The 26,295-nt window shown below is 40.8% G+C and overlaps 1 protein-coding gene across 1 annotated transcript; it reads left to right on the top strand.

The window, feature by feature from the left end:
- Window positions 1-3,085: 3,085 nt before the first annotated feature.
- On the top strand, window positions 3,086-19,758 carry LOC140998575 (leucine-rich repeat-containing protein 38). Its single transcript, XM_073468894.1, has 2 exons — window positions 3,086-3,713; window positions 17,336-19,758. Exons 1-2 carry the CDS (start codon window positions 3,086-3,088, stop codon window positions 17,581-17,583), a joined length of 876 nt encoding a protein of 291 aa, XP_073324995.1. The 3' UTR covers window positions 17,584-19,758.
- Window positions 19,759-26,295: the final 6,537 nt, after the last annotated feature.

Here is a 26,295-nt window from a genome sequence, read left to right as displayed (position 1 = left end):
AAGCTACAACAGAATCAGGTTTATTGACAAGCATGTTTTCACATACAAAGAATTTGCCATACTGGTAGGTTACAATAGTATGAGAAAATATAAAGAAAGATGAAAGCAAGCACAGGAAGTTAAGAACAGGAATAGAAAGTAAACATTGACAAAAACCAATATATACAATATGCCTGTTATTTGAATGAAAGATTTTTATTATGCTATTACATTGTTTCATAGTTTACATCTTAGCATGCCTTATTTGCAAGAGGATGGACAATTAGAGGAGGCAGCTGTGAGCAACAAGAAAGCAGTCGAACCAGATAAACACATCAGAGGGGTATTAAAGAGACATAATGGTCATTCGACCGGGCACAGACAGGGAAAACACAATAAAGACCAGCACATGTAGGAAACATTCAGGCAAATCCGTCGTCTATATATGTAGAGGGGTGATTGTTAAAGAAAAGCAGCTTTTGTGGGCAGATGACTCAAGTCAGGTGACTGAGGCAGGAAACCTGTGGGCAGGTATAGAATGAAAAGAGAAGTTAAAAATATCTTATAGAATTTTTTTTTGCAAATAACAGTATCATTCTTGTCGATCCTTAAAGATGAAAAAAACAAAAACATGGTTAACACACTATATTGTGGTTATAAGCAAGAACATTTTAAGGATTATAATTTAACAACAAAATAGTGCTACATCTTACATTCAATTTACTGCAAACACACTGACATCTTTGCCATCACGAAAAAGGACAGTTGACCTGAGTTGATTCTGTAATGCAGCTCCAGTGATGTGAGGACAGGCAGAAACTGAAGTGGGCTATGACAATTATAAATTCTGTTCTGTTTTTTGCTGTAAGAGGCTCTCCTCCACAGTAGCACCTCAAAAGGAGTCCTCTAGAGATCAGTTGCATCACTGATTATACTCTGTAAGAAACTGCACGGACAGCATTTTTTTGGAAAAACATCAAAACCGTCCATGAGACGGCAAATATTTTTAGCGTTACGTGTTAAACTGTTTTACCATTTAATTCAGTTTTAGTAAGATTAAAGCTGAAATGTGTTTGCAGGAAACTATTAAAGCCACTGCAGCTTTTAGTGTTCCAGCTAATATATGCTGACTGTGATCAAAATCTCTTTTTCTGATGAAAGAGCTGCTCTCTTCCCCGTGGCACAAAGTCAACACCACTAGTGAAGCTGCAGACTCATCTGACTTCAGTGGACGCCTTGAGCTAGGAGTGGTATTATTAGATTACTTGTGATGAAGTGAGTTCGATGTTATTGCTAACTGCCTGGTTGTTATGAGGAGCAGGTGTGTGTATGGTCAGTTTCATGTGTGTGTGTGCACTCGTGAGTATGTGTGTGAACTTATTAATGTATTGAATTTGCATTGTGAACGAGTTATCTTCTTGAAAATACACAATTACCATCCATGACAACACGACTTCCTTAGAAATTTCACGCTAACCTCGTCCTGACGGGTCTAATTCGCCGATCCCCTGCAACAGCCTTGGTTTAATTGCATTTACCTGTTGAAGCAAATCCCATTTGGGAAATTCAATACACCTTCTGAATTAATCGTCTTCTATTCATTATGGTTTGAGACTGATGGCGCCTCTTCTTAACTATCCATTTCGTGGTCATAAAAATACATAAATGGAAAGGCAAATCAATTGACATGAAGGTCATTTTTTAAGCAGACAGGTATACGATATGCTTTTGTATTTTTACCTGTCAATAAGAAACTAAAAGACTGCTGTAACTGTGGGTACAGACTAAGTAAATATCTATTGATAAAAGGCAAATGACTACTGAAGATTCTCAAAAGCTCAATTTGTGTTTAACAAGCTATTTTTTAAAACTGTCAAGCCAGTGAGGCTTACTGTCAAAGCAACAGCTTTTTATCCTGAAACGATTGCAAAGCAGGTGATTAAATATTAATGTATGGAAGGAAAGGAGAAATTGAAATTTCTTAAAATAAAAATGGTTGTCAGTATTTTGGATGAATGCTTTAAAATGAAGCAACAGCATCATAAATAAATGTCCTCTACATGCCAATTTTTTCCAGATACAACTGATCGTCATTTCTTCACACTATAGGAAGTGACATCACATGTTGACAGCGTGGTTCGGTCACGCCTCCCTGGAAATAAGGAGAGGGGAGAGGGCATGAGATAAACCGTGGTAGATTCAGAGGCAGACATTGGATTGGCATGGCTGTGAGCAGCTCAGCACTGCGATCTACATGCACGAGGCTCCTGCCTGGACATTTGGATTCTCTCTGCACAGCAACACTGCCTTGAAAACGGTGCTGGACAGCGCAACATTGAGCCGTGCTGTGTTTTCACAGCATGTTGCAGGGCACTGGGAGATAGAGAGGGAATAATAAAGGGGGACAACCTTACCTCACACTTGAGCGATGGTCCGTGAGCTTCTCTCTCTCTCGTTTCATACCATCAGGCTTTTCTACACAGAGACCTGGGACTAATGGAGGGATGCAGTGATGTTACTGTTTGCTTGTCATGCTTGAATCACAGCTTCATATATCCTTTTGTGTCAGAAACCTTATTGTCCTCGTCTGTCACCGCCGCCAGATCAACTGTGGGGTAGCGCGGCGGACAGAGCCCCCTCCTCAACCCCCCTCTCCCTTGTCTGTGCCCCCGGCTTCTCATCACTCCCGGCTCGCTCGTGTCTATTTACCTCTCTTAAGCTACCCTCCCCTCTCTGTTAAGCTTCGTCTTTCTTGCTCTCCCACTCCCTACTGCTTACTATCTGCCTCTCGTTGCTCCTCCAAAGCAGGCAGTCAGCTCTTTTATGCAAGAGGCTTGCTACATGATCTCCTGGACAACAGTTTTTGCCGCTGCTCTCCCACCTCACAGTTCCTGAGCCCTTCCAGATTTTCATCTCTACAACGGCAGGATGTTCTTCCACGAGGATTGATCCCCTTCCACCCCCTTTCACTTTCCCCTTTCCCTCCCTTGTCCTGATCTCCTGCCCTCTGACCCTCACCCTTTTGTTCTCTATCCCCGCCCACCCTCTCCTGTTTGTCCTTACCCCGAGCCTCTTTCCCCCCATAATTCATTTCACCCTCTTGACCATGTTGCCATGTGTCTGCTGGCTCCAACTTATCCTCATCTTGCTGTCCTCTGTCTTATGGACCCGGGGGGAAAACTGCCCAGCAACCTGCCTGTGCCCGGATCCTCACACTGTGGACTGCACTGGCCGCGGGCTGACCCGTCTTCCCGATGAGATCCCCCTGGATGTGCGGAGGCTTTTGCTGGCCGACAACTGGATTCCCCGCATCCCCTCGGACTTCCTGGTTCTGTACAGTGACTTGGTCTACCTGGACCTCCGGAACAATTCCCTCTCCCACATAGAACCGGGGACTCTCAGCACCTCTTCCAGGCTGGTCTTCCTGGACCTGGGCAGCAACAACCTGACTGAAATACCCAAGGGGACATTTGGGGAGTCCAGGAGCCTGATCAAACTACGATTGGGCAACAACCCCTATCTGAGCATGGTGAATGAGGAGGCTTTCCTTGGCCTCACCTCTCTGAGAGAACTGGAACTGGAGCGTAATGCACTGTCCACCCTAAAGGTGGGGGCACTGAGTCAGTTGCCCTCCCTGCGGGTGGTGAGGCTAGAGGGCAACCCCTGGGTGTGCAACTGCAACTTTGCCAGCCTGTTCGCATGGCTCATGGAGAACAGTCACAAGCTTCCAAACGGTAAGCAGCACCATCAGAAGCTTTCCATGTGCTTGACCCAAATAAAGCGTATCTGAGCACAACATACAACAGCATCATGGCAAATCCACTGCCATAACACCACTCTGGTCTATTTATGTTTTCCCTGTAGGAGAGGGAACCCCCCTCCCTCTCCCTTGTTCTAATTTTATCTCTTTCTTCCTCCACTCTCTTAGCCTGTAATGTGTAAAACTGAGTATGTAATATGAGACAATAGCTCTTGTTTGAATGTGAAAACTACAAGGATGCTCTGCTTTTCAATTTGATCAATTTCAAAATAAGACACCAACTCAAAATGTCAAAAAAAGAAAGAAAATAATTTTTTGCTTGCTGTTTCTCAGATTCCACATTTCACCAAGCTTATACACAGAGTATTGACCTCTATCCTGCGTGGTAGTCAGATCGATCAATTTTGCGGCTTATATTTATATAATACTTATTTATATAATCCTTGACATTTGGTGGACACTGTAATTCAGCAATATTATCAATGATTTCATTTCCTTTCATTTCAAAATCAAACCCCCTTTTTCTATTCCCGTGTTTATCGCTCTGTCCATGTGAATTTTTAGGCCCATACTATAGAGTCAGTCTACCGCTGTGATTCAGCCTGGAGGATTGAGTTAGATAACGGGGCTGAAGTTTTTGGTGTGCTTGAGCGTGCAAGGCAGTCTGAATGTGTGCATGCACATCTGAGGAACAACACAAAACAAAAAGGATCACTGTCTCCTTTTCCAAGTATTCTACTGTGAGTACGATCCGAAATACAAGGAGCCGATTGGACTCAACCCCTAAATCAACTGGATTGTAGATTCTAAGTTGCAAATACACAATCCATCACAGTTTGTGTAAATATGATTCATTTTCTAGTGTAAATGATATGTAAAACACCAGTCAGAAGCCATTTATTCCTCGACAAATCATCATAATTATGCTTTGTTTTAAGTGTTTTAAGGGAACCTTTAATGTTCTTACTTGAAGGTCAACCAGATGTGTATTACTACTAATGTCCTTTAGAAAAAAGGACACAGACAGCAGTTATCTCTTCAGTGCAAGCCAGCACGTGGGAGCCGAGGAGGCAAAAATAAACAGATCTGCCAGTTCAGCCACACGACTAGTAACTCATGCTGTTATCCTATTCAGATCAGTGTGTAGATGTGACGCATTACATTATTTCTGCCTAATCTCAGAATTTAATCTGAATGTGGCTCTCATACAGTATGTCCTTGGTTGTAGTTTAAAAACACAATTTAGTTTTTACATGTGGTCCATTGTCAGGTACAGGGAGTTATCTATAAGGGTGTAGAGATAAGGAGTGGGAACATTTATTTCTGTCACTGTTCCAAGGTTGTTTAGGGTGTGAAATGTTGACCAGTCTATACAGAGAACAGTTTTTTGTCCAAAGGATGAATAGCAGTGGCCCACATCTTCTGACTCAAGATATGATATTTTTGAGATGTGAGAAAGGACTATAAGTATCAGATATGAAGCTCAAGATTCAGGCAGAGCTGCTAACAAACCTCTAGTAACCTCATGAAATAAGTTAGACGTCAAAGCCTCTGTACATGTATATCGTGAAATGTCAAATTGTAATTACGCAGAGGATTGTAGCACAAGAATAACAATTTTTCTATTTCCAAATTGAAATGGAAATCTTGCTTGAATCCCATTTGTTATCTGGCTGCTGGCAAAAAGTTATTACTCAGCTCCCCTAAAAATTGGCTGGCTGTTGCAAACTGCTGACTACTAACAAAAGCAAACTTCTTGTATACATTTAGGCCATGGTGTACTGTGCTATTGATACTGCGCTCACTTTCCTCCCCGGTCTTTGTGCATTTGCCCCAAAAACAGACAAGTTTGGGCCTGTGGGAAGGGAAAGTTGATAAACTGGCAAGAATTCCTCATTCCCCCTGGTAAGAGGCAGCAAAGGCATTAATCACAGGTTCTAAGTGTCGTCCACCGCAAGGCATAATGAATTGCATTAGTAGTGCTGGCCAGGCAGACATCAACAACACAGAAGAAGAAGCCAAAGGCACGGCCAAGCTGCTGGCATGGCTGCCAACTGGCCCCAGTGTATACAGACACTCAAATTGAGTTAGTAATGCGTATCTCACCTCATATGCAGCTCTTGCATCCCCATCAGTGAGTGTTTGCTTTGTGACCCCAGAGACGAGTCCATCAGCTCTGACACAACACACACACACATTCACATTCACACATACATGCTTATTTATGTGTGAATAAGTGGTCTACATTTGTCTTGTCTTTTGTATAATTCTTTGGCCAATAAAAAGGTGTCTGGAACATTCTTTGCAATGCTAATGGGGCTGGAGGATTGGATAACAAATAATGGGAATAATTGTTGAAAGTTGAAGTAATTAGTTTTTGCATCAAAGACTCTACTCTTCTAAGGCAATGCTAATTAGATCTGTAACAGGTCCAATAGGACAAAAGCATGCTTCACTGCAATGAAAATATTCTCTCAAACAAGTTTTTGTCTTCCTGTGTATAATTTGTAGAAGAGTTGCTTTATTTTTCTAACTGTTAGAGAGTCTAAAGTGTGACACAACTTGCAAATACAGGGAATATATCGGTGATAATTGGCTACGTATCAGCTGCAGTCCAATTATAAATAGCTGAGCCAATAATATCATTGACTTAACAAGCACAGCATCTAAACATTACGATACAAGTGGCAGTAAGCACCTTTTTAAAAGCTTGTTTGCAATCCACCAATAAACACAGAGAAGAAGAAAGAAAACAAGACTAAGCACAGCACGCTGTTGTTGTGCTCTTAGTCTTGCATAGCCAGAGCATCTCCACAGCGCTCTGTCAGGAGAAAGGTCTGGCTGCACCAATTAAACCAATCACAATCCTGCTAAACCCGGGATGCCGCAAGGGTGCAACTGCAAAATGGTGTCGGGGAAACTTGTTTTGCACCTGGGGAAAAATGTGAAACTATCAACTGATAATTTGACATTTACAGTATAAATATCAGCCATGAAAAGCAGGAAATCAACGGTTGTTGGAATGAGCTGAAAAAATTCAATATTGTACAACCAATCTTTTTATGCTAATATTTGCAGCTATAACATGTTAATCCTGTTTAAAATGACAGTCTGTCACTAACAGCAGAACATTCTCCACATATCCTGAGTTTTAGAAAACAGAAGTTTTATCCACCCGACTCCTGAACTACCATCTTTGACAAATATTTCCTGTAGACGTTCAACTATAATGAGCTCACACTGAGTACTGCAGGACAAAGCGCAGTGTTGTGCAGACTATTGTTGAACAAACACAGCGTAGCAGGGAAGATTATAGTGAGTTGGATTTACAAACATGGCCGGTTCACACATGCAGTCTTCATACTGCCAGACCTAATTAACATAATGACTGAGCTCTCGATGGTGGAAAAGTGTGATGACCTATTCCCTGCAACGCTGTGTTGGAAGTGGCTGCACAATAGCAGATGGACGCTCATTAGTGAATGAGATTGACTTGATAAGCTTTTCAATATGTATCAACCATCATCATGGGTGTGGGTGGTTCAACTTAATATCTCTTTTATCACTGAGAAAATTAATTACAGAGACAGAAATTGCTCTTCAAAATTGTACATCCATGTGCTTTTAGCAGCCGTGTGGGTGTTGCATCCTCGTGTCTGTTTCAACATACAACATTTTTAAACTATGTGTGCGTGTGGCCTCTCAACAAAGAGCTCCAGATTAAACACACATAAAGGTTAAAGCTGGAATTGATGTCAGTCATCTCACGTCCTTCATCATTTCCTAGCGCAAAGAGGTTTGTTACTTAATCTTTTGGTTCTACTTTCAAAATCTGGAAGTGTTGCTAATCAGCTAATCAGCTAAAACAAACGTGTGTCTGTAGATTCCTCAGTAGCATTAATGAGGCTGATGACATCACAGGCCTAAAGTGGTGGTTTATTGATTGAACGTCAACACACATCAGTATTTATCAGCCACAACTTTCAGAAAAAAACTGTAAATTATGGCACCAGCAGAAGGTAATTAAAAATCGTCAATAAATCATGACAAATCTGTCCTGCTATTTTAAAAAGTCATCCTGAGATATCTTCGGTTCCCTCTGTGATGGCCTGCATAATGTAGCAGCGGCGGCGCCCGTGCTGTAAACCCAATTCCCATTCCATTTTTCACGTCTTGATTTCCCCTGTGATTTCAAGTTTACAACGCAGCACACTTTTTTGTTTGGATAACTTTGATTACTGCGGGTCAGCACGATGAAAGAGTGGAAGATGCTTAAAATTCTGAGTAGGTTTTTAGGATGGAGTAAACACATCTCTTTCCACAGGGATGTGTTTCATTTCCTTCATTTAGAGTCAATCAGACAGACACACTGTCAGCTGTCTGGGGCTTTTTAGTGCCATTTGTCTGTTTTTTAGCCACCAATCAGGTTAATAAATGATTAATTGGAGGGATGAGTGTAAACATGATCCACTGCTGTCTCCAGTGCTCTTGGGTTAAGGATGAACAAAGGCCATATATAATTCAGACTGACACAGTTCTACGGCACATTGGCCAGGGTAATTGGAGCCAGAGCTGCCTACAGGGCAAGGCAGGCCAACTCCCATGAGAGATTGAGGCTGAAGCCCGTTGTGGCATTGCTATCAACACTACTCATGACCTGAACAGTTTCACTACAAGGTAGCAGTTCATGTGACAGGGTCACAGTCTGAATTTTCCTTTGCGGCCTATCGAGTTGCTCCCCAGAGACCTGTTACCACGCCGCACAAGCAACTCTGAAAATATGATGCCGCTGACCAGCGCTACAAAGCATGCACGTGGTGCCATACTGCTCCGACACGACATCACCTGCTATGTTTACTACCGATGGATATGTGAAGAGAAGATATCTCTTCCATTAACACAGGCTGAAAGCTCCTTTTATCTTGGCCTAATTTAACGTTTATTTAAAGTTGGGATATGTGATAGAAAGAGAGAGAGAGAGAACGCTGGCAAGAGACAGCAGAGTCTGAAAAGGTGGACAGAATTACACAGCGTGATGGCATCAGCTGCTGCATGAGCAGGAGCAGAAAGGGATAATCTGCCAGTGTCAGAAATAAAAGGTGAAAAGCCAAAAGCTTTATTTCACTGGTGGTGTGCAGCATTGTGCATGATGGGTACTTTCCTTTCTGCCTGTGTGTGGTGGAGTGTGAGGCATGAATTGCTAAGCCCTGCACATTGAGCTGTTAAGAATCAATGTTGGGAAGGTTATTATTGAAATGTGATAGGTTACTGATAGTTACCCTGTTAAAAATGTAATAAGTGGGAATGTTTCGGTACTGATACCAGTATTGGAAATGCCTCTGATACTGCCTAAAATGCTGGAATCCGTATCGGGGAATATATGACTATGTGCTGATCCAATATCACGTAATTTATTTATTTGAAATGGGACCTGGAAACTTCCCAGTTCTGTACTAACAGATTTGTTACTGCACAAGTAGCCAATATCCAATAGCTGCATGCAACTTGAGTAACTTCAAGCACATCCATAACATAACATTTATGCAGAGTTGGGATAATAAAGCTGCTGAGAAAAAATTATCCTTTAAACTGGAGTCACAGCCTTTGGACGGTTGCGGAGAATCCAACCCGAGTCCTTCACAAAGAAATCCACAGTCCAGCAGCGTTAAACAACTTAAACAAATAGTCTACAGGCTTGTATAGACGACCGAAGGAGACGGGGAAGGACTCATTTTTCATGTCATGTTACATTCGTATGTTATTGTAATTGTCATGTAATTGTTACATAGAGCCCCTTTAATAAAACATAAATATGTAGTCTGAGCTAGACCGGCACCAACAATATATAGAGTGTCTTGCGCACACATAAATATCAATCAAATCAATGCGAGAAATACAAATTGATTTAATTAGCAGGCAAGAGGCAGTACAATTTTAAAAAATGAGAGAAGCGATCAAAAACAGTGCTGACAGTTTGAGCACAAACTGCCCAATGACTGGAGTTTGTCTCATCCAAGAGACAGCTTACGTAAGCCATCACACCCTTGATGGTGTTGCACTTAAATTTGTCCCAACACCTTTGCTGACCCCAGCCGTCAGGAAATATGAAAAAGATGCGAGTCCTGCACGGTAAAAAGATGTGACGCAGCAAAATGAATGTTATATTCTACATAAAAGCACAAAACAATATTCGGATTGTAACACGGATGTTTCTCATTGAGTGCAACAGATTACAGACATTTATTTTGTACTGATTACTCACCAACATTACCAACACCAACAGTAGACAAGCTGTTTATGAAAGACAAACACTAGTATTCATATTAGATGTCTCCATGTCTCTTGTATTCCTGAATTAAAAACCATCTATGTGTGAATTTGTGCTTTTGCTGTTTTGAACCGGCACAGTGATGTCAGTGAGTCTCCACGCAGAAGGAATCCCCTGAATGATTCACCCTCACCCCACTGTCACATGAATGCTTGTCATTTTGTGCATTCATAACACACATCCTCCAGTCTGTCCTCCCCAACTCCCACTCTTCTTGTACAAATCTCTCATCGTTTTTTCCTCCAGGTTTCCCTTCAGACTCTTCCTGTGATTGCAACTGAATAATTCTACAGTCTTCCTATAATTATGTCTGCCTGCTGCTTTTTTACATCTACTGAGTATTGGACTTGAATGGCACATCCATCTCAGTTAATAGGGAGGGGACGGTTTTGTGTCTCATTATCACAACTGGATTATTTAGGCAGACTGTCTAGACACTGGTGGTTTTGGAGCAGGACTTTAGCATGAATGCCAACTCCTGCAGGAGCCTGTCAACGTAAGATTGTGGTGATCTTGCCTTTGCTGGTGGTGCAGAGATCAATCTGGATAGACAGTGTGGTGTTGAGGGAGGGAGGAGAAACCAGCCTCCAATATCAGTCTGTCACAGCTAGGTAGATCAATCACGGCTGAGACAGCAGATAGCCTATCCCCTCGGCTGGCTGTAATCCTAAATGTAATCCATCAACCGTCTGGGCTAGGAATGTAACAGCAGTGTGGCCCGACATACCTGATAGTGTAATGGCATGATTTGTGTTACATTACTGTATTCGGCCGCTGCCCCAGCCGCAGTTTTGGGGATAATAGTAGTGTTTGGGATCCTTTATGAGCTCCAGAAATGGTATTGTTTGTTTTCTTTTCGCTATACTGAATTGTTATGTTTTTTTTTTTGTGTTTATGTACAGCCCAAGCCAGAATAAATGTTAGACAAGTATATTTCTGCAAACACATAAGTTAAAACTATATGTTTCTTTATGTTGCATCTTGATGTTTGTTTAGGTTTAATTTTCTTTTTCTCTCTTGTCACAATGCTGTGCTTATACTCTGTTTACCACTTGGTTAGGATTAGGCAAGCATTGTGGTTTGGCTTAAAATACCTGTTTTGGTCGACATGCTCATTGATGGAGATGATCAGAAACAAAAGGAAATGTCTCTACGGCTCCTTTAAAAAAAATAATAAAGCACCCATTTTGTCGTCACAAACGCCACTGGAAATGTTTGCTGCTGTCCTTAACAAGACGTCCGCATTTGTCACCACTACAATAGATGGAAATGTCTCCACGACCCCTTAAAATAACACTATATGCCACGTTTGGTACACGTCAACCTTCGACTTTGCTGTGGTTTACGGAAACATTAACTACTAACATAATATCCCGATGACTGTGCAGTGTCCCCTTCAAGTTGTTCAGTATTCTCACTCCTGGCATTTCAGTCTCTTTTTACTGGGTTTTCTGGGTTTTTGTGTTGTCTTTGCAGTTTCCCTTACATGTTCCTGTGCTCCTCCCCAGCCTGGTTTTTCGCTCCACACTCTCCTTGCATCGGCCTTGTTAGCCCTGCCCTGTTCCCAGTGTTTTTCGAGATTATCAGCTCCTCTCCTGTTCTTTAGGTTCCTTTACCTCATTCCCCTCACCTTGGATGCTCTGCCTCTTCCTCCACCGGCACCTCATCCCCTCATCAACTTATTTTTTGGATTTAAGCCAAGTTTTCAGTTCAAGTTGTGATCAGTCCACCTTCTATGCTCTGTGTGAAGCTGAATGAAAGAGGTGGTTTCCAAACCTGTCGGCACGGATATGACTAAAAAGTAAACATACTGAGTGTAACTTTAGAGCTAATCATATGGTAGCTAGCTAGCATCAGCATAAGAAACATTTCAGTAACTGTCATATAAGTAGCTTTTTTAGCTATTCGTTCTGGTTATACTCCATTCAAACAGTATCTCTAAACATTCCTTAATTTGTATTTAGGGTATTAATTCACACATTAGGCCTGTATAGCAGTTGCTCTCATTTCTTGCACTGTTGTTATGCAAAGTTATGCAACTTTCTACATTTACTTGTTTTATTTTGTGAGGCATTGTTTGGTATCAAGTGAAATACCAGCAAACAGAGATAAGCTCCTTTTTAAATCAGCTGATCAGATTCTCCAATCTAGCTCACTAAGTTTCACTGCAGTCATTTCGCCTCCGGTTTGTTGACATTTTGGTATTTTTCTTTGCTAAGTGGATAAATGTCAAAAATATTATGTGAACTTGACATAAGCTCCCTCAAAGCTGTTGGGAGTTTTTAAGCTGTGGTAGGTTGTATTTTTGTTTGACATAAAGCAGCTCAACAAATTAAAGAAGTGCCTCCATAACAGAGGTTTCAGCTACATCTCCAACCTGACGTCACATTGGCTCAGTTTGGACAAAGATGTGCACATCTGTCACTGGGAGAGAGGCTCTCAGTGAAAGATGTGCACATTTTTTTGTCACAGACGAGCTTGTAAAGCTGAGAAACTATAATTATGGTGTTTGCTCCAGAAGATTCCACTTTTGGCCAAATACCACAGCTGTTCAGTAATTATCCCCTTTGTCAGACAGTGTAATGCGTCTGTATGCCCTATTGTGTAATTTTAGTTCTTAATTGCAACAGTGTAGCTCCAGTGGAGAGCTACTTTCTCTACTTGCAGATCCCTCTGCATTTTGCTGGAGGACCTATACGATGTGCATTTGTATAAACATATATAAGATATATATGCATATACATTTCAGTCAACCATAGTGTAGGTTTTGTCTCGTATGGTCCAGACTAATCACCCAGACTAATAGGAAAATTAAATTGTTTTAGGATAACCAATAGAATCCAACCTTGTCTCTCTGTCCTCCGTTTCCTGTTCATCAACTCTGCTTTTATTACAATAAACGTAATAATCCTGTAACTGGGGTCATGTGTTCACCAGGATAATTTCAGTCTGAGACGTTATTAATCAAGGCGAGACCAGACCAAACTGTTTTCAAAGGCAAAGGCCAACTTTCTGAGGTGATGGGTCACTTTGTCATGCAATAAGTGCTCTATGAATATAAATATGTTCCATTTATCTCCAGCACAAACAGACAGGAGAGGCGCTCCTATAGGTCAAATATTCAGGTGCATTCAAAGTTTTCTTCGTCTTTAGTAGGAGTGTGGCAATGACACAGGTGAATTTAATTTTAAGTGCTGTTGAACATTTAATTACAATAAGGTCCGGTACGTTCTTTGTCCTTCTTTCCGAGTGCTCTGTTTGCAGATTTAAGTCTGTACTGCTAATGATTCATCACTAACAGTCACTCATATATTGTCAGGGATTTAAGGGAACTTACATCGCTGGGGTAAGCTTATGTGGCAGCAATTAGAATAATTCACAAGGCTGTATTATTATGAATAATAAAAAATAACACACTGCTTATTAAGTCTGAAGTCCAGCCACTGCCATTCACAAGACTGTGAGAGAAGTTGGAAATGTTTCAGTAAAAAGCAAAACAAACAGGACAGAAACCTCTTCCATAAAATCCCCGCTGAGTGAGACTAATTTGGAAACTGAACTGATGCTTTAAAAGTGTACGCCACATGGCTAGTTATTATGTAACACGATACTTAAAATATTAGATTAAAAACAAAACAAAACAAACCATTTCCAGCTTTTAACTCCCACAGATGAGATTAACCGTCTCTAAATATATTGTGCATTAGTTTGTAAGGCCAGTAGGTTAATATAGCCACTTCAGTCCCGTGTAACTAACACTGAGCAGTTTTCTCACATGCAGTCAGCTCTGAATTTGTTTTCATCTCTCGTTCCTGCAACATATGGTAGACATGCCTCAGAGTGCTCTTCTTTGGCTCCACCAGGATTGTTGGTATTGGCTCCTAATCAGTTTGGAGCCTCATTCTCGATGCCGGGTTTGCTTCTGACTCACTTCATCTGATCCCGATCCAAAGCTACTTGAGTTTTTCTGTGGACCTTGTCCAGCTTGCAATTGTGCTACGGTTCTCGCAAGGCTTGTTATGGCCAGTGTGTATCCTGTGACAGGAGCAAGGCCAGCAACTTATATAATAAAAACACAAATTAGGATAAAACAAGTTATGTTTATCAATGAGGTGTTGGAACTATAACTTTTAAAGCAATATTATGTGTCCATTTTATCTTAAACTAACAGCTTCAAAGTCGTTTTGATGGTACAGTGACTTGTATCAGAGAGAATGGTGTCTCTGTCAGTCCCTCTCCCACACTCCTATTCGCAGTATGTAACTCGGGTGGGCGGGCAGGATTTCCCAGAAGTGCCTGATGCTATGTCACACAGTACCAACAATGTAGATGAAACGGGATCATATTTTATGGAGATAATGTCGTCTGGTTTTCCATCCGCTTCCACAGATAGCTTCACGTGTCGCTAAAGTGACTGCTAACTGTAGCTCCCATTAGCTAGCCTGCTCATCTGACATTGCATCTGATAATATTGTTCCAGAAACCTGGGATTTGTATTTACGACAGTGATGTTGCACTCATAAACTGTGTGGGGGGCGCCAAATCACACAAAATACCAATTCCTACATAATGTTGCTTTAAAGGGTAAGGCTGTTGATATTCAATTTTTTTTCTTTATGCCAACAAATCTCCTGAAAAGAGCAAAACCTACAGTGAGTTTTTCCTGCTATTGCATGTTCATCCCAAGCCTGATATATCTTTTTTCTCTGTGCCATCAATGTCATTCTTGTCCAAATGACGATTAAAAAGGCAAAAATGTGGTACGCTGTTACACTGGGTGGCATGTCCCTTCTGTTACAATGAATATAAGTACTGTAGTTTATTTTGACTCAATCATACATGCTCTATCCTGTGGTAAATATGTATTAATTTACAGCCCAACCAGACCCCCAACAAATGCACAATTTACTCAGTCTGCACAAAACAACACTGCCCTGATATTTTTAAGAAATTATTCGGCCTTTTACTGTGTTTATGCCTGAAAAAAGCCATTATTTAGATGAGTTGAATACAGATTGTTTGAGTTTTAGGGAAATGTGTAAAATGTCCCCCACCATCTGTCCCTCCACAGCAAATACTAAGTTTATTGTCAAAGGTTTTGGCCACCCAGACCCTTATCAGAGATATAAGTCTGCAAAATAGGCCTTTATATGTTTTACAATAACAAAAAACATGCACTTCATGTATACTTAAAGCACGACCGATGCATGTTTATATGCCTGTTAGTTTGAATTGTGTGTTTATCTTGTGTCCTCTACTAACTCAATGTTAGAGGACATGTGAGAATCTGTATCTTGTATTAGGGGATTAGCATTACTAAGTTTTATCAAGCTCTTTTAAGAGTTCAGTTACGAACCTAATGAATACTGTAGAGAGTCAATCGGAGGAGCGTGGAAACCAACCCCATCCATCACTAATTTCCATTATTTCTTTTTTTCCATTGTCACTTAACACTTCTAAAGCTGTTTCAAGCTGTTTCCTTTACAGATTTGTGTACATGCACAACAAGGTTTGAAGATCAACCGACTAATACAAGCAGATTATTTCATGAGTGTTGTACTTAAATTCTTATTTTTCACTTTGATATAATCCAATGACAGATTGAAATGTCAGACATCAAATCCTGAATTAATTTTGGTTTGATGAATGAAGATCACAAGAGAAGCTGTTGCACTTGTATCTTAACAAAGCATGCTGCAAAATGTGCCGACTGCTGAGCAAAGACCCAGAATTGATGTACTGCCAAGTGTGTGCATTAGCATGTGCAGTATCAGTAGAAAGTAGCCACCCACATTGCAAGGCTCCATCTCTACCCACCTATAAGCTAGCTTTCACATCAATATGTCTAGTTTTTCCTACAGTACATTGCCAATATGATGCTGGCTGTATAGATTATGAAGTGTTGTGTCAATTATGAGATATGTATCTTCCATTAGCCAGGAAGAGAAGTGTCTAATTAGCACTTGTATGAAATCCATCTCAAAGGTTAACAAAGTTATCTGCAAAACAAGTTGAATGAATGAGTCATATGTGAGAGTCTATTATATGTATGCAAATACTGACCCTGTTGACCATTCTCATTTATAATCAAGATTTTGAAGAAATGACTTGTATATATATATTTTTTTACCCATGAGTCACACTCACTCTCCTTTTTAATTCAAATGATGTCTGAACAGTAAACCAGGTGAAAGAGAGGCACCCTCTGCTGTAGTTTCAGTGGCCAGTCTTCAACATACACATGCTAAAACTGACCCTAATGAACCGGTGTCGTAATCAGGACTTGGAAAAGAAGACGACACGCTGGAAGTCTTGTACCCTTGAGAGCCACGGTCGCTGTCCTGTTCCATTTAAATGATGTCTGAACAATAAACTATGTGAAAGTGACAGCGACACGGAGGGCAGCACTCACTGATTTATCTTGCTTTCATCTTGAAATGAGATCGGTCAAGGTGCCCCTGTCTCAGGCGATGCCCTTTACTGATACATCAGTAAATTGTTGAGATGTAACCAGGAGTCATATTTAATGAGGAATCATATCCTTAGACTTTTACCTCGTGCAGCTCGCAGCTGAAAATTAAAATGATTGAAATGGATATTTATTTCCATCTTCGAACCAAAGATTCAAACGCATTTGTCGTCTTGTCAGAGGCTGCAGACACAACAGGACAAATATAGCCTCTCACAGTACAAATACATGATTCTGAATGTGCTGTACAGTAGGTATGTAGTTCACAGTCGACTACAGTATCTCTCTGCTTCACTGTTTCTTAGTATTTCGACTTGGTTTCCAAAGTGAACCTGCAGTCATGCTGTGGGTGGGTGTACTGTATAAACAGTGCAACTTCAACTCATAAGACTTCTGGTTGACCATACAGTTATTAGATCAGCTGAAGAAAACTGCATTGCGCTGCTGAATTTAGATCTTTTACAACACAACACTGAATGAAATACTTGCCTACAAACAGGACACCTCAAGGTATGCACCTCAAACCTAGTGAGCTATGGATATCATTGGCAAACACGCATCACCTTAAATGTTAGATCTTTGGGGAATTAGTAAAAAAAACAAAACAAACACTTCTTACATTTGTATGGTTAGTATATTCCTCTGTGCTCTCTGCTTGTTTTTCTATATGATGTCATTTCTGAGTGGCTGTCATGTGAATTTATCGGTCTAACAGGCCATAAATATGACATTATTCACTTCAACTCTGGCTCAGTACTCTAGTAAATCAGTCTAACATCATTTCACTGTTTCAATGCAGGAGTGGAAGGCATGGAGTGCTCCCTCCCCATGGACGGCAGACGTGTATCCCTCACCCAGCTCTCAAAGGACAGCTTCCGTGAGTGCCAGGCCACGCTGACTCTAACGGACCTGCTCATCATCATTTTCTCTGGCATCTCGGTGTCAGTGGTGGCCATCATGACGAGCTTCTTCCTGGCTTCAACTGTTCATTGCTTCCAGCGCTGGAGCAAAGGCACCAAGGGGGATGAGGAGGAGAGTGAGGAGTGATTGCAAGATTTTACTTTTAAAGGGGTCAGTGTGGTCCTGGTACTTCAAACAATGAGAGGACACCGCGGACAGTGTGTGCTACATGTGACAAGTTTCATGCTGCTTCCTCCCTGGTGAATATCCAGGACTGTTTGACGGTAGGATCTTGCCCTGGTACGGTCGCAGTTGCTTTCCCTGCACATGGACATCAGAAATGTGGTAACGAAGGACTTTCCCAAGGAATGAGCCAAAGTCCCATTAAAGATTAGTGGGTTCCCCGCTCCACGTGGAAAATGATATCTTAGAGATCGTGTTGTTGGCTGTGAGAGGGCCTGTAGTCATCTTTTCTGGCTACTGGCTCTTGGCTTGATGTTATAGACCTGCATGAATAAAGCGAGGTTAACACCTTTTATAATGAGAGAGGAAACTGTTGCAGTGGTGTCGTGTTAGTCTTAGACAAGTTGATGACTTCTCAACGCGTAACGTTAACAACAAGCAACTCTGGAGCCTGAAATCTTGTAAATTCATTCGATGATTTTCAGTGGGGGCAGATTTATCTGTGCAGGGCAGAATGCTCGATCCCATTTAGAAAAAAAAAAAAAAAGGATGTCATACCGACCAATGACCTCAGTATTTAACTGCCTATAACATGATATGCTGGCATATCCTGCCATTTACAATGTCTCTTTTGGACAGCCTCACTAACACTCAAAAGTGGTTCACAAGCACCAGAGAAGGCAAAATTCTGTTGTTAGCAGCAGAGCTCGAACAAGAAGGATTCGGACGATGGCGAGATGCTCGGTAGCTGATGTAGTGTAGGCAGGAAGAGTTTCCAGTGCGTCTACACGTTCTTTCAGCAGTATATTCATTATATAATCACAGATTTATGTACAAAAGAAAACAATGTACAGTCAAACGAACATATAAACCGAGAGGATGTACTCTTAGATTGATAACTGTGTAGAAAGACTAGAAAGATATCTAAAACAGTATAATCTTGAGAATTATGGCAACACGGTATTAAAAATAGAGTATATGTAGAACTATTGTGTCAAATAACGCACTTTATATGGTGAACCTAATTTTGGCAAGCCCCTTATTACACTACGTAGACTGGTTTTGTCTTCATCTGCCAAAGATTAGGTTTAGGTAAGGGAGAGATTGCTTATGAGCACGACGTGTGATGATGATGTGTTGTTTAGTTAGGTAGGTACGGCTCCTTAGCAGAAGGCAGCACTATAGCCAAATCACACTCTGTATACGCATATTGTACTCAGTCAAACAGTTATGGTCTCCAAAGATGAACATTTTCTCCTAGTCTGTCTATGACTGAACCAGCTGTCTTACTTCTCTTCACGCACGGCAGTCTTGAACCTGTATTTTACTTCAGAACAATTAGTTATATAGTGTACATGGGTGGAGGGCCGGAGGTTTGTGTCTTTAGGTATAAACGGACGACCTTTGTTTTGCTTACGATAACCAGAATGAACACATGGACTCAGATTATTCTCCTTTTCATAAAGATCTTCCAATATCTTGTACTAAAGTAGCTGATTTGATATCCTGAAAGCGTGACAGCAGACACAAGTACAATCTAAATGGAATAAAACAGAATAATGGGTTTCTGTTTGTTGTTTGCATCCTGTATATTTAAATCCTCATGGGGATTTGTAATGCGCAAAAGCTGGACTGGACTGTTTATTTCACTCATAGCAAAGGTATATTGCATTGCTTCTCACATTCTTGTGCGGCATGAATAATTCAGCGAAAATTGAGATATGAAGCAGAAAGAATGTCAAGCCTCCTAATGAAAACAAGTTGAGGATGGAAAAAAAAAAAGAGCCATGAGCAAATAGAGTCATCGTTTCTGTGGTTAACAAAAGATAAAAAGGCATTTCAGACGTCTGTGTCCCTTTTAGAACAAGTCATAAACCTGAATGTGCAGCATTGTGGCGCACATTTCGCAAAAAATGACAAGTAAATGTGGCCTTATTTATTTTTGTTATTTGTCTTTAGTGTTCACATCAATAAAAGCACAACGATATCACAGGAAACTAAAGTGGTTCTAGTACACTCCTCAAAGGATGTGCTGCATCATGTGTTGGTACCCGCCTGTAATGTTTCCATTAATGTGTATTGTCACAGTACGTTTTCATTAATGTGTATTGTCACATCCTTATAAACAATGTAAGATTTGTACGGTATGGATGTTGTGTATTTACCAGAATTCAAGTCATGTTGGGACACTTTGAAGACAAATATCCATTTGAATTTAATATTGACCCTTTGCTAAACTCATCTCCTGAACAGAAACTGTCCAATTATAGCTTAGTGACCTTAACTAAGCACAATGTCAGGGCCTGTCAAGCTTTAGATTTCTCTTCATGCTGATACTGTGTGCATGAGACTCTAAGAATTGCAATACTGGCTGCATCCAAAAGTCCAGAGGGTGGACATTTGGATTCAGCCTCAGTATCTCAGCAGCTTGGAGGGTGATATATATGAGAAATAGATCAAACTTTGTCTTTAAGCGCTCAAATATGCTAGAAACGTTAGCATGTCTAGCTGGTTAGCTTAACCTACCTCCAGCCAAACGTATGTTAGAAACCGCTGCATTTGCCAAACTGAGGCCTGTTCCTCATATCCTCAAATACTTTTAGAGTATGGGTGCAGCACCCTGTATTGCTCGTCCAAGTATGTTTTCCTATAGTAAGCATCCAAACAATTCAAGGGTTTGCATTGTTATAAGCTTGCATTAGCTAGCTTTACTTATAAAACATGCTACTAAGAGCCATCATTTTAGCCGACAACATCTATGGTTGTCAGCTAGAATTGAGAAGCCTGCTTTGGTTTACCTCTGATCGAGTGTTTCAGAAAAGTTGATTCTGCCACCGTTATCACTGTCAACTGCGTGTGCAGTGTGAGAATGGAAAGCTTGACAGGCGTTTGCGGAGCGAGGCTTAGTGAATGGTCAATTCTAACATTAGTTTAAGTTTAAGTCCTATAGCGATATTCCACTAAATGTAATATTTTTAGTCATTTTAATTTTGACATTTATGTCTACCTGACATCAGTGAACAACACCTGATATTCTTTATAGCCAGAGCGGAGATGCCCACAGATACGAGAGAGTGACAGTATGAAGGGGACATTTAGCGAACTCGACTCCCAATAAAAAGTCTAGATTTTGCCCGGTTGGTGCATGGAAGGAGCAGGTTCACATATGCAGAAAACAAAAATAAACATTTGAATGCTTAATACTACAAGACAAGCTAAACTGAGTTAATTAGCCTGAGAACAGACGAGAAACTGCTTGCTTAACTGATATGTGAAGGTGCAGACCTTAGTCAAGGTATCAGAAGGAGAGTTTTTATACATATCATTATCATTTCCAACTACTGTGTAGTTACTGTATATTAACAAATTATTATGTTAGCTTAGCTGTTAGCTTGAAGCATATGTTAGCATGACGATTTCCTTTCTCTTACTCATTTTATTAAGTAACAAATATCAGCACATTAGAGCATGCACTGTTAAGTTACCTACAGTATAAAGTTCAGATTCATGTCTATTTTTCTATTCAACCTTTCAGAATGAAGCATTTATTTACTGTCGGTCCCCAAAGTAATTTTTTTCTGCCATCGCGCACCCTTGGAAAGCAGAGACACCGGTGGCTGCTTTCGCACAGTTTGTCTTGACAATGCTTAAAAATACCAAAATCCATGTTACGTTTTTGTCAGATAAATGTCAGAATGGCTCGAGTCTAAATTCAGTGACGGGAGGGGAGTGTGACGTTGTTGCTGCAGCTGAATGCATTTTCCAAATGTCAAAAAGACACTGTCAAACAAGACCGTATGTGTAGCTGTATATTGATGTTTGGTTAAAAAAATCAAATAAAATCCTTTTTTTTTCTGTCCTCTAGTCTGTATTTGTTTAGAATTTGTGCATCAGTGTGTGAATACAGAAAACAAAAACTTTTATTATGAAAGCAGCGTGTGTGTCAAAAGAAATTCAGACCAACCTTCACAAGGCATCTCATAATATTTCATGTAAAAGTCAGTAATACTTGTAATGCCTTGCTTGCAGAGAGTGTAACAGTGGAAATGTGACTCTTAGCAAAGCGGTATCTACTGATGAGTGTTAATATAGACAGTAAGAATTGTAAATCTCTTCCCCTCGTTTCCAGGAGTTCACAGATTTTGTCTTGTCACAGGAGCAAATGAGAGCGGCTCATCTGTAAACACGGCTCAGCGTGTTATTTCACACTGCACTGTTATCACGCTGCAGGTATGCAAATGGAGGCACTATTTTTGGAAAGGGTGTTGGAGAAATTAAAGACTTCAAAAAAAAAATCAAATACCATCCGCTTACATAACACACCCAGCCTTTTTTGTGCACAATCTCTTCCCAGAGCCTGTGTGTATTTGGACAATCTGCAAGAAATTGGACAAAAATGAATTGACATGCACTCTTATCCCAGCACATGCATACTTCTTTCCTGGCCGCCTCCAGTGTCTTTTTTTTTTTTTTTTTGCAGTGTCAAGACGAGGCGCTGCACAGAGGAGTTACATCGTTGCTTGACAGAGGTGTGTGTTTCTTTTCTCATCCCTTACTCTAACGATTAATATCTCCACATTTTTCTTCTGTCATGAAGCGACCTTTCATGATAGAAAGCTTTTATCTGCAGAATTCTCATGTAAAGAAACGCAGGATGAAACCAAACCTCGCCCTCAGGGTATGCTGTGTCGGCTAGAAAAGAAAGCAGAGTCATGGCACACGCCGGAGAGCGATGGAGATATTTATGATTCCAAACGGGAACATTGGATGGGAAATAGCATGCACAAAAGACTTGCACATGCTATGTTAATGCACCACTGGAAAAAAGGCCCCCGAGAGAGGGTGGTGGTCGTGATGAGGATTCTCCCGCAACCATTTACCTCATTTGGTTGTCATGGCTACACAGCCGGAGGCCCGAGCTCTTGGACGCCGAGGCGGGAACAGGGAGAGGGAGGGATGCTGGGAAGCATGGCCCTCAGTGTGGCTGCCTCGCCTCTCTTTCCATGCATCAGCTAACTGGACCTGGCATTTTATAAAAGGAAAAAAAAAAAAAAAAAAAGACCACAGCACTGGAGCTCCCTGTGAACTGATGTGTGACTTACACATCCATCCCCCACCTTTGATTCATCCGTAAAAGGGACCGTGATAGGTCGGATTAGGATACCCATCATAACATCCACATCATCATTGGAGTGTATGTTGTCTATGTTATGTCACTAAACACGGGAGGGTTATCAGCTTCTGTTCAGCTTCTGAGACAACAGTGTGACTGTTTTATCACAAGTACAGTTGGTTCATTGTTGCTGCATCTTTGGCAAAATACCTCATCTGAAAGAGAGACAGTGTCTATTTTGACCAACAGATGAGTTTAGTTTAGTTTAATGTGTCTTTATGTTGCAACTTTACGTTTGCTTTGGTTAAACTTTATGGTTTGTTTAGGCACAAAAATCACTTGGGAAAAAAACCTGGTTTGGCTTAAAATACCTCTTATGATCGCGACAAACGCCCGGAAATGTGCCGAGGTCACCTTCAAAAAACGGCCTGCCTTCCTGTGAAAAACATCTGGTTTTGGTCTCCACAAGCACAGCTGGAAAAGGTCTCCAGGTCAACTTAAAAATATCCAGTGGTGTCACAAATGCTGCAACTCAGACTTGAACTGCATTGAACTCATTGTTTCTAACTCCACCACCATCCCCACTACCTCCGGTTGTGAAAGTAATAATGAACATGTAACATGAACGTCATATGGCACGGCTTTGACAGATGTCAATATGATACATGCCAGGTACAAACATACAGATAAGTTAGAGTGAACCTGCTAAAAATAATTTTAGTGTTTACTATTATATGCCAGATATTGAGCGATCATCATAAAGTATGAGATAATTTGATGACTAATGGGTGTATTGTGATATGGAAAAGCCGCCGTCATTTATTCATTTATTTACCAACTGTCTCTTGTTACCGTCCATTCCTGACCTACAAAGACAGGAAGCGATCGGGACAGAGAGGAAGGTAAGCCAAGCCTCAGAGAGGAAGCTTTGAATGAGTAATGGCCTGCTGGTTTACAGTGGGATTAGGGTTTGGGGAGGAGTGGGCAGCAGCAGAGGGGTCGGGTTGCAAAGTTCAAAAGGGAAGCCGCACCTGATGCTTGGCTCTGTCTGTGGAGCTGACGAGCAGGGCGGTCACTGAGTTCAGAGAGGTGAGGATTTTGTGGAGACTAGTTGATGTGACATTGACAAATGGAGATAGTTAGCATGTCTCTTTGTGCCTTTACTCACCTCTTCCATTTATTCACAACTTTCTAAGGCCTTGTCTAAGTGGATTTTTCCCCTCTGTACAAAAAAATAATAATCTTTTCCTCGTGACATTTGTTTTGCACAAGACAAATACAAACACTGAAACAATCATGCCGAGCGAGTAGGTGGCGATAAAGTCAAATATTCTGAGCATCCACTGTGAACTTTTTTCCCCTTTGGCGGTCGTGACATAAAAACTTAAACAGCAGTAGCAGTTTATTTATTTATTTACAGTTTTTTGACACATATTTCCTTACCTTTGATTCCACACCTAGAGCAGAGTAACAGAGTATTAAAAAATCTCCCTTTTTAGTGACTTAAAATGCCATGTGCATGTGGACAGGAAGCCAAAGCGTACAGGAAATTGTTTGTTTTGCAAAATATCCGTATTAGTGTGGACTAGGCCTAAATTTACAGAGCCTATTCCCACAACATGATGTGTTTGTGGCCTTTTCTTCTTTCCTGTGAGTGTTTTTTGTCATAAAAAACTGACCTATTATGATCCATTCTTGGCTTTCAAAGCATTAACAACTGCTGGTCGGTTGATATTAAAGAAGCACTCCAGAGATTTAGCATTGAAGCGGTTTGGGGACGCACAAGAGGAAAATTAAAAAAGGAATGGTCAACATGGAAGCAGCAGAGGCTGAGAAATCCTCACTTTAATCTCCTCATGACGTCACTGGGGTTAGTTTTTCGAACTTTACAAACCACCCTCTAGAGCCACAAAAGACATTATACAACTGTATTCACAGACTGAGTCCTCTTGACGAGTTATCTGAGCATCGTGTGTAAAATCTGTGGAGTGCCTCTTTAAAATCCAGCTCCATTAAAGCCACTACTAAGATGTGTAGGATATGAAAATTTCTGAATTTGCCGTGCTCCAGTAGTAGTATGAAAGAGACACAATGTGGCTGCACATTACAACTATAATTAACATTTAAGATGATTATTTGTCACCTGATTTCATTGTTCTCACCAGCCTGAATGAACAATATCAATAAATACCCCCCGAAAATATGCCTTGCGTATGTATACACACAGAGCGTGCTGCTGTTTTTTAATCTTTATCTGCGTTTCAGACTCAGATAAGGCCAGAATACTCCACAGAGGAATGTAAATGTGCATCTGCCACTGCCTGGTCACAATTTTTTGGCAGCAGCACTGAAATATCATTCAAAGTAGAGAGGGTGAGAGGTGACTCGGGGACGCCGCAGCCGTGGGCAGCCGTGAGCATCAATGCATGCTTCTGGCAAACTGCTCACTGACTGCACCAAAACACAGGCTGGCAGGCTGGCGGAGTCAGTTACCCTCAAATTGTAATTATTATATACAAGAAACACGCAAAAAAACATATATCTGAAGACGGATGGTGAAATACGCATTACGAAATGAATCACAAAAGTCTGTTGTTCGGGTCACGCTTGAGCGAAGACAAGTCCACAGGATGTGTATCCTCATCAGATTTGTATTTACAATGATTTATGTTGTACTGCTGCGGAGTAAAAAGCATTTGTATCTACTTACTGTCCCCATAGTCGACAAAGATAGATGTCAGACACCATAATCCATTTATTCATGTCAATTTAGCAGTGTAAAACATAATTACCGGGAGATGCTGAAGATTTTATTGCAGCCCATCCCTTGCATACACATTTAATAGTAAAGCATAAGTCAAAGCATCAGTGCTCAGGCTTTGTTTCTTTACCCTCGTGACTGAAACAAGTATTTTATATTATCATTTATCAGAGTGATCCCGTGACTGATATCTGTCAGTCTAGAGAAGGTTATACAGCAATGGGTTACATTTAAAAAGCCCAACAAAGTTCTGTTCTGACATCTCAGTAAGTAAGTGCCTAAATGGAGAAAAAAGAAGTGTTTACTGTCATCAGTCAGTGGGGAGTCAGATCAGCCTGTGATTGATGTGTGCTGAACTGGAGAAATTAATCCAGCACAGCGAACGCATTAAAGATGAATGAGGGAAGAGCCAGCTGGTACCACCAAGTGGCAGGAGGAGATGGATCTCAGCATCGCACATACTGACTCACTCGAGGTCTAATGAGGTCAATATATAGTGCATTCATCCAATTCTGAGTAAAATACTACATTTGGATGAAGCGCCGCTGCCAAGACAGTGATACAGATACAGTTAAATGGTGAGGAAGCAGTGAAGGTTTAATAAACGTTCAGCAACATCTGGATGCATCTGCAGCTACTGTCATGCTCTTTTAACAATAATTATCCTGTATGGAAAATCAGGATATTGATAAAAGATGCTGTATTTAACACAGGCTTGCAATTAGAGTTACATTATTATACGTTATATTTTGATGTAAAAACATGCCCATTATATCAAATAATGCTGCAGCAGAGAAAGTGT

The sequence above is a fragment of the Pagrus major genome, chromosome 6 (genome assembly GCF_040436345.1).
Source record: "Pagrus major chromosome 6, Pma_NU_1.0".
Taxonomy (NCBI): Eukaryota; Metazoa; Chordata; class Actinopteri; order Spariformes; family Sparidae; genus Pagrus; species Pagrus major.
The sequence above is the reverse complement of the archived record's forward strand: the minus strand, read 5'-3'. Positions and strand labels throughout refer to the sequence as shown.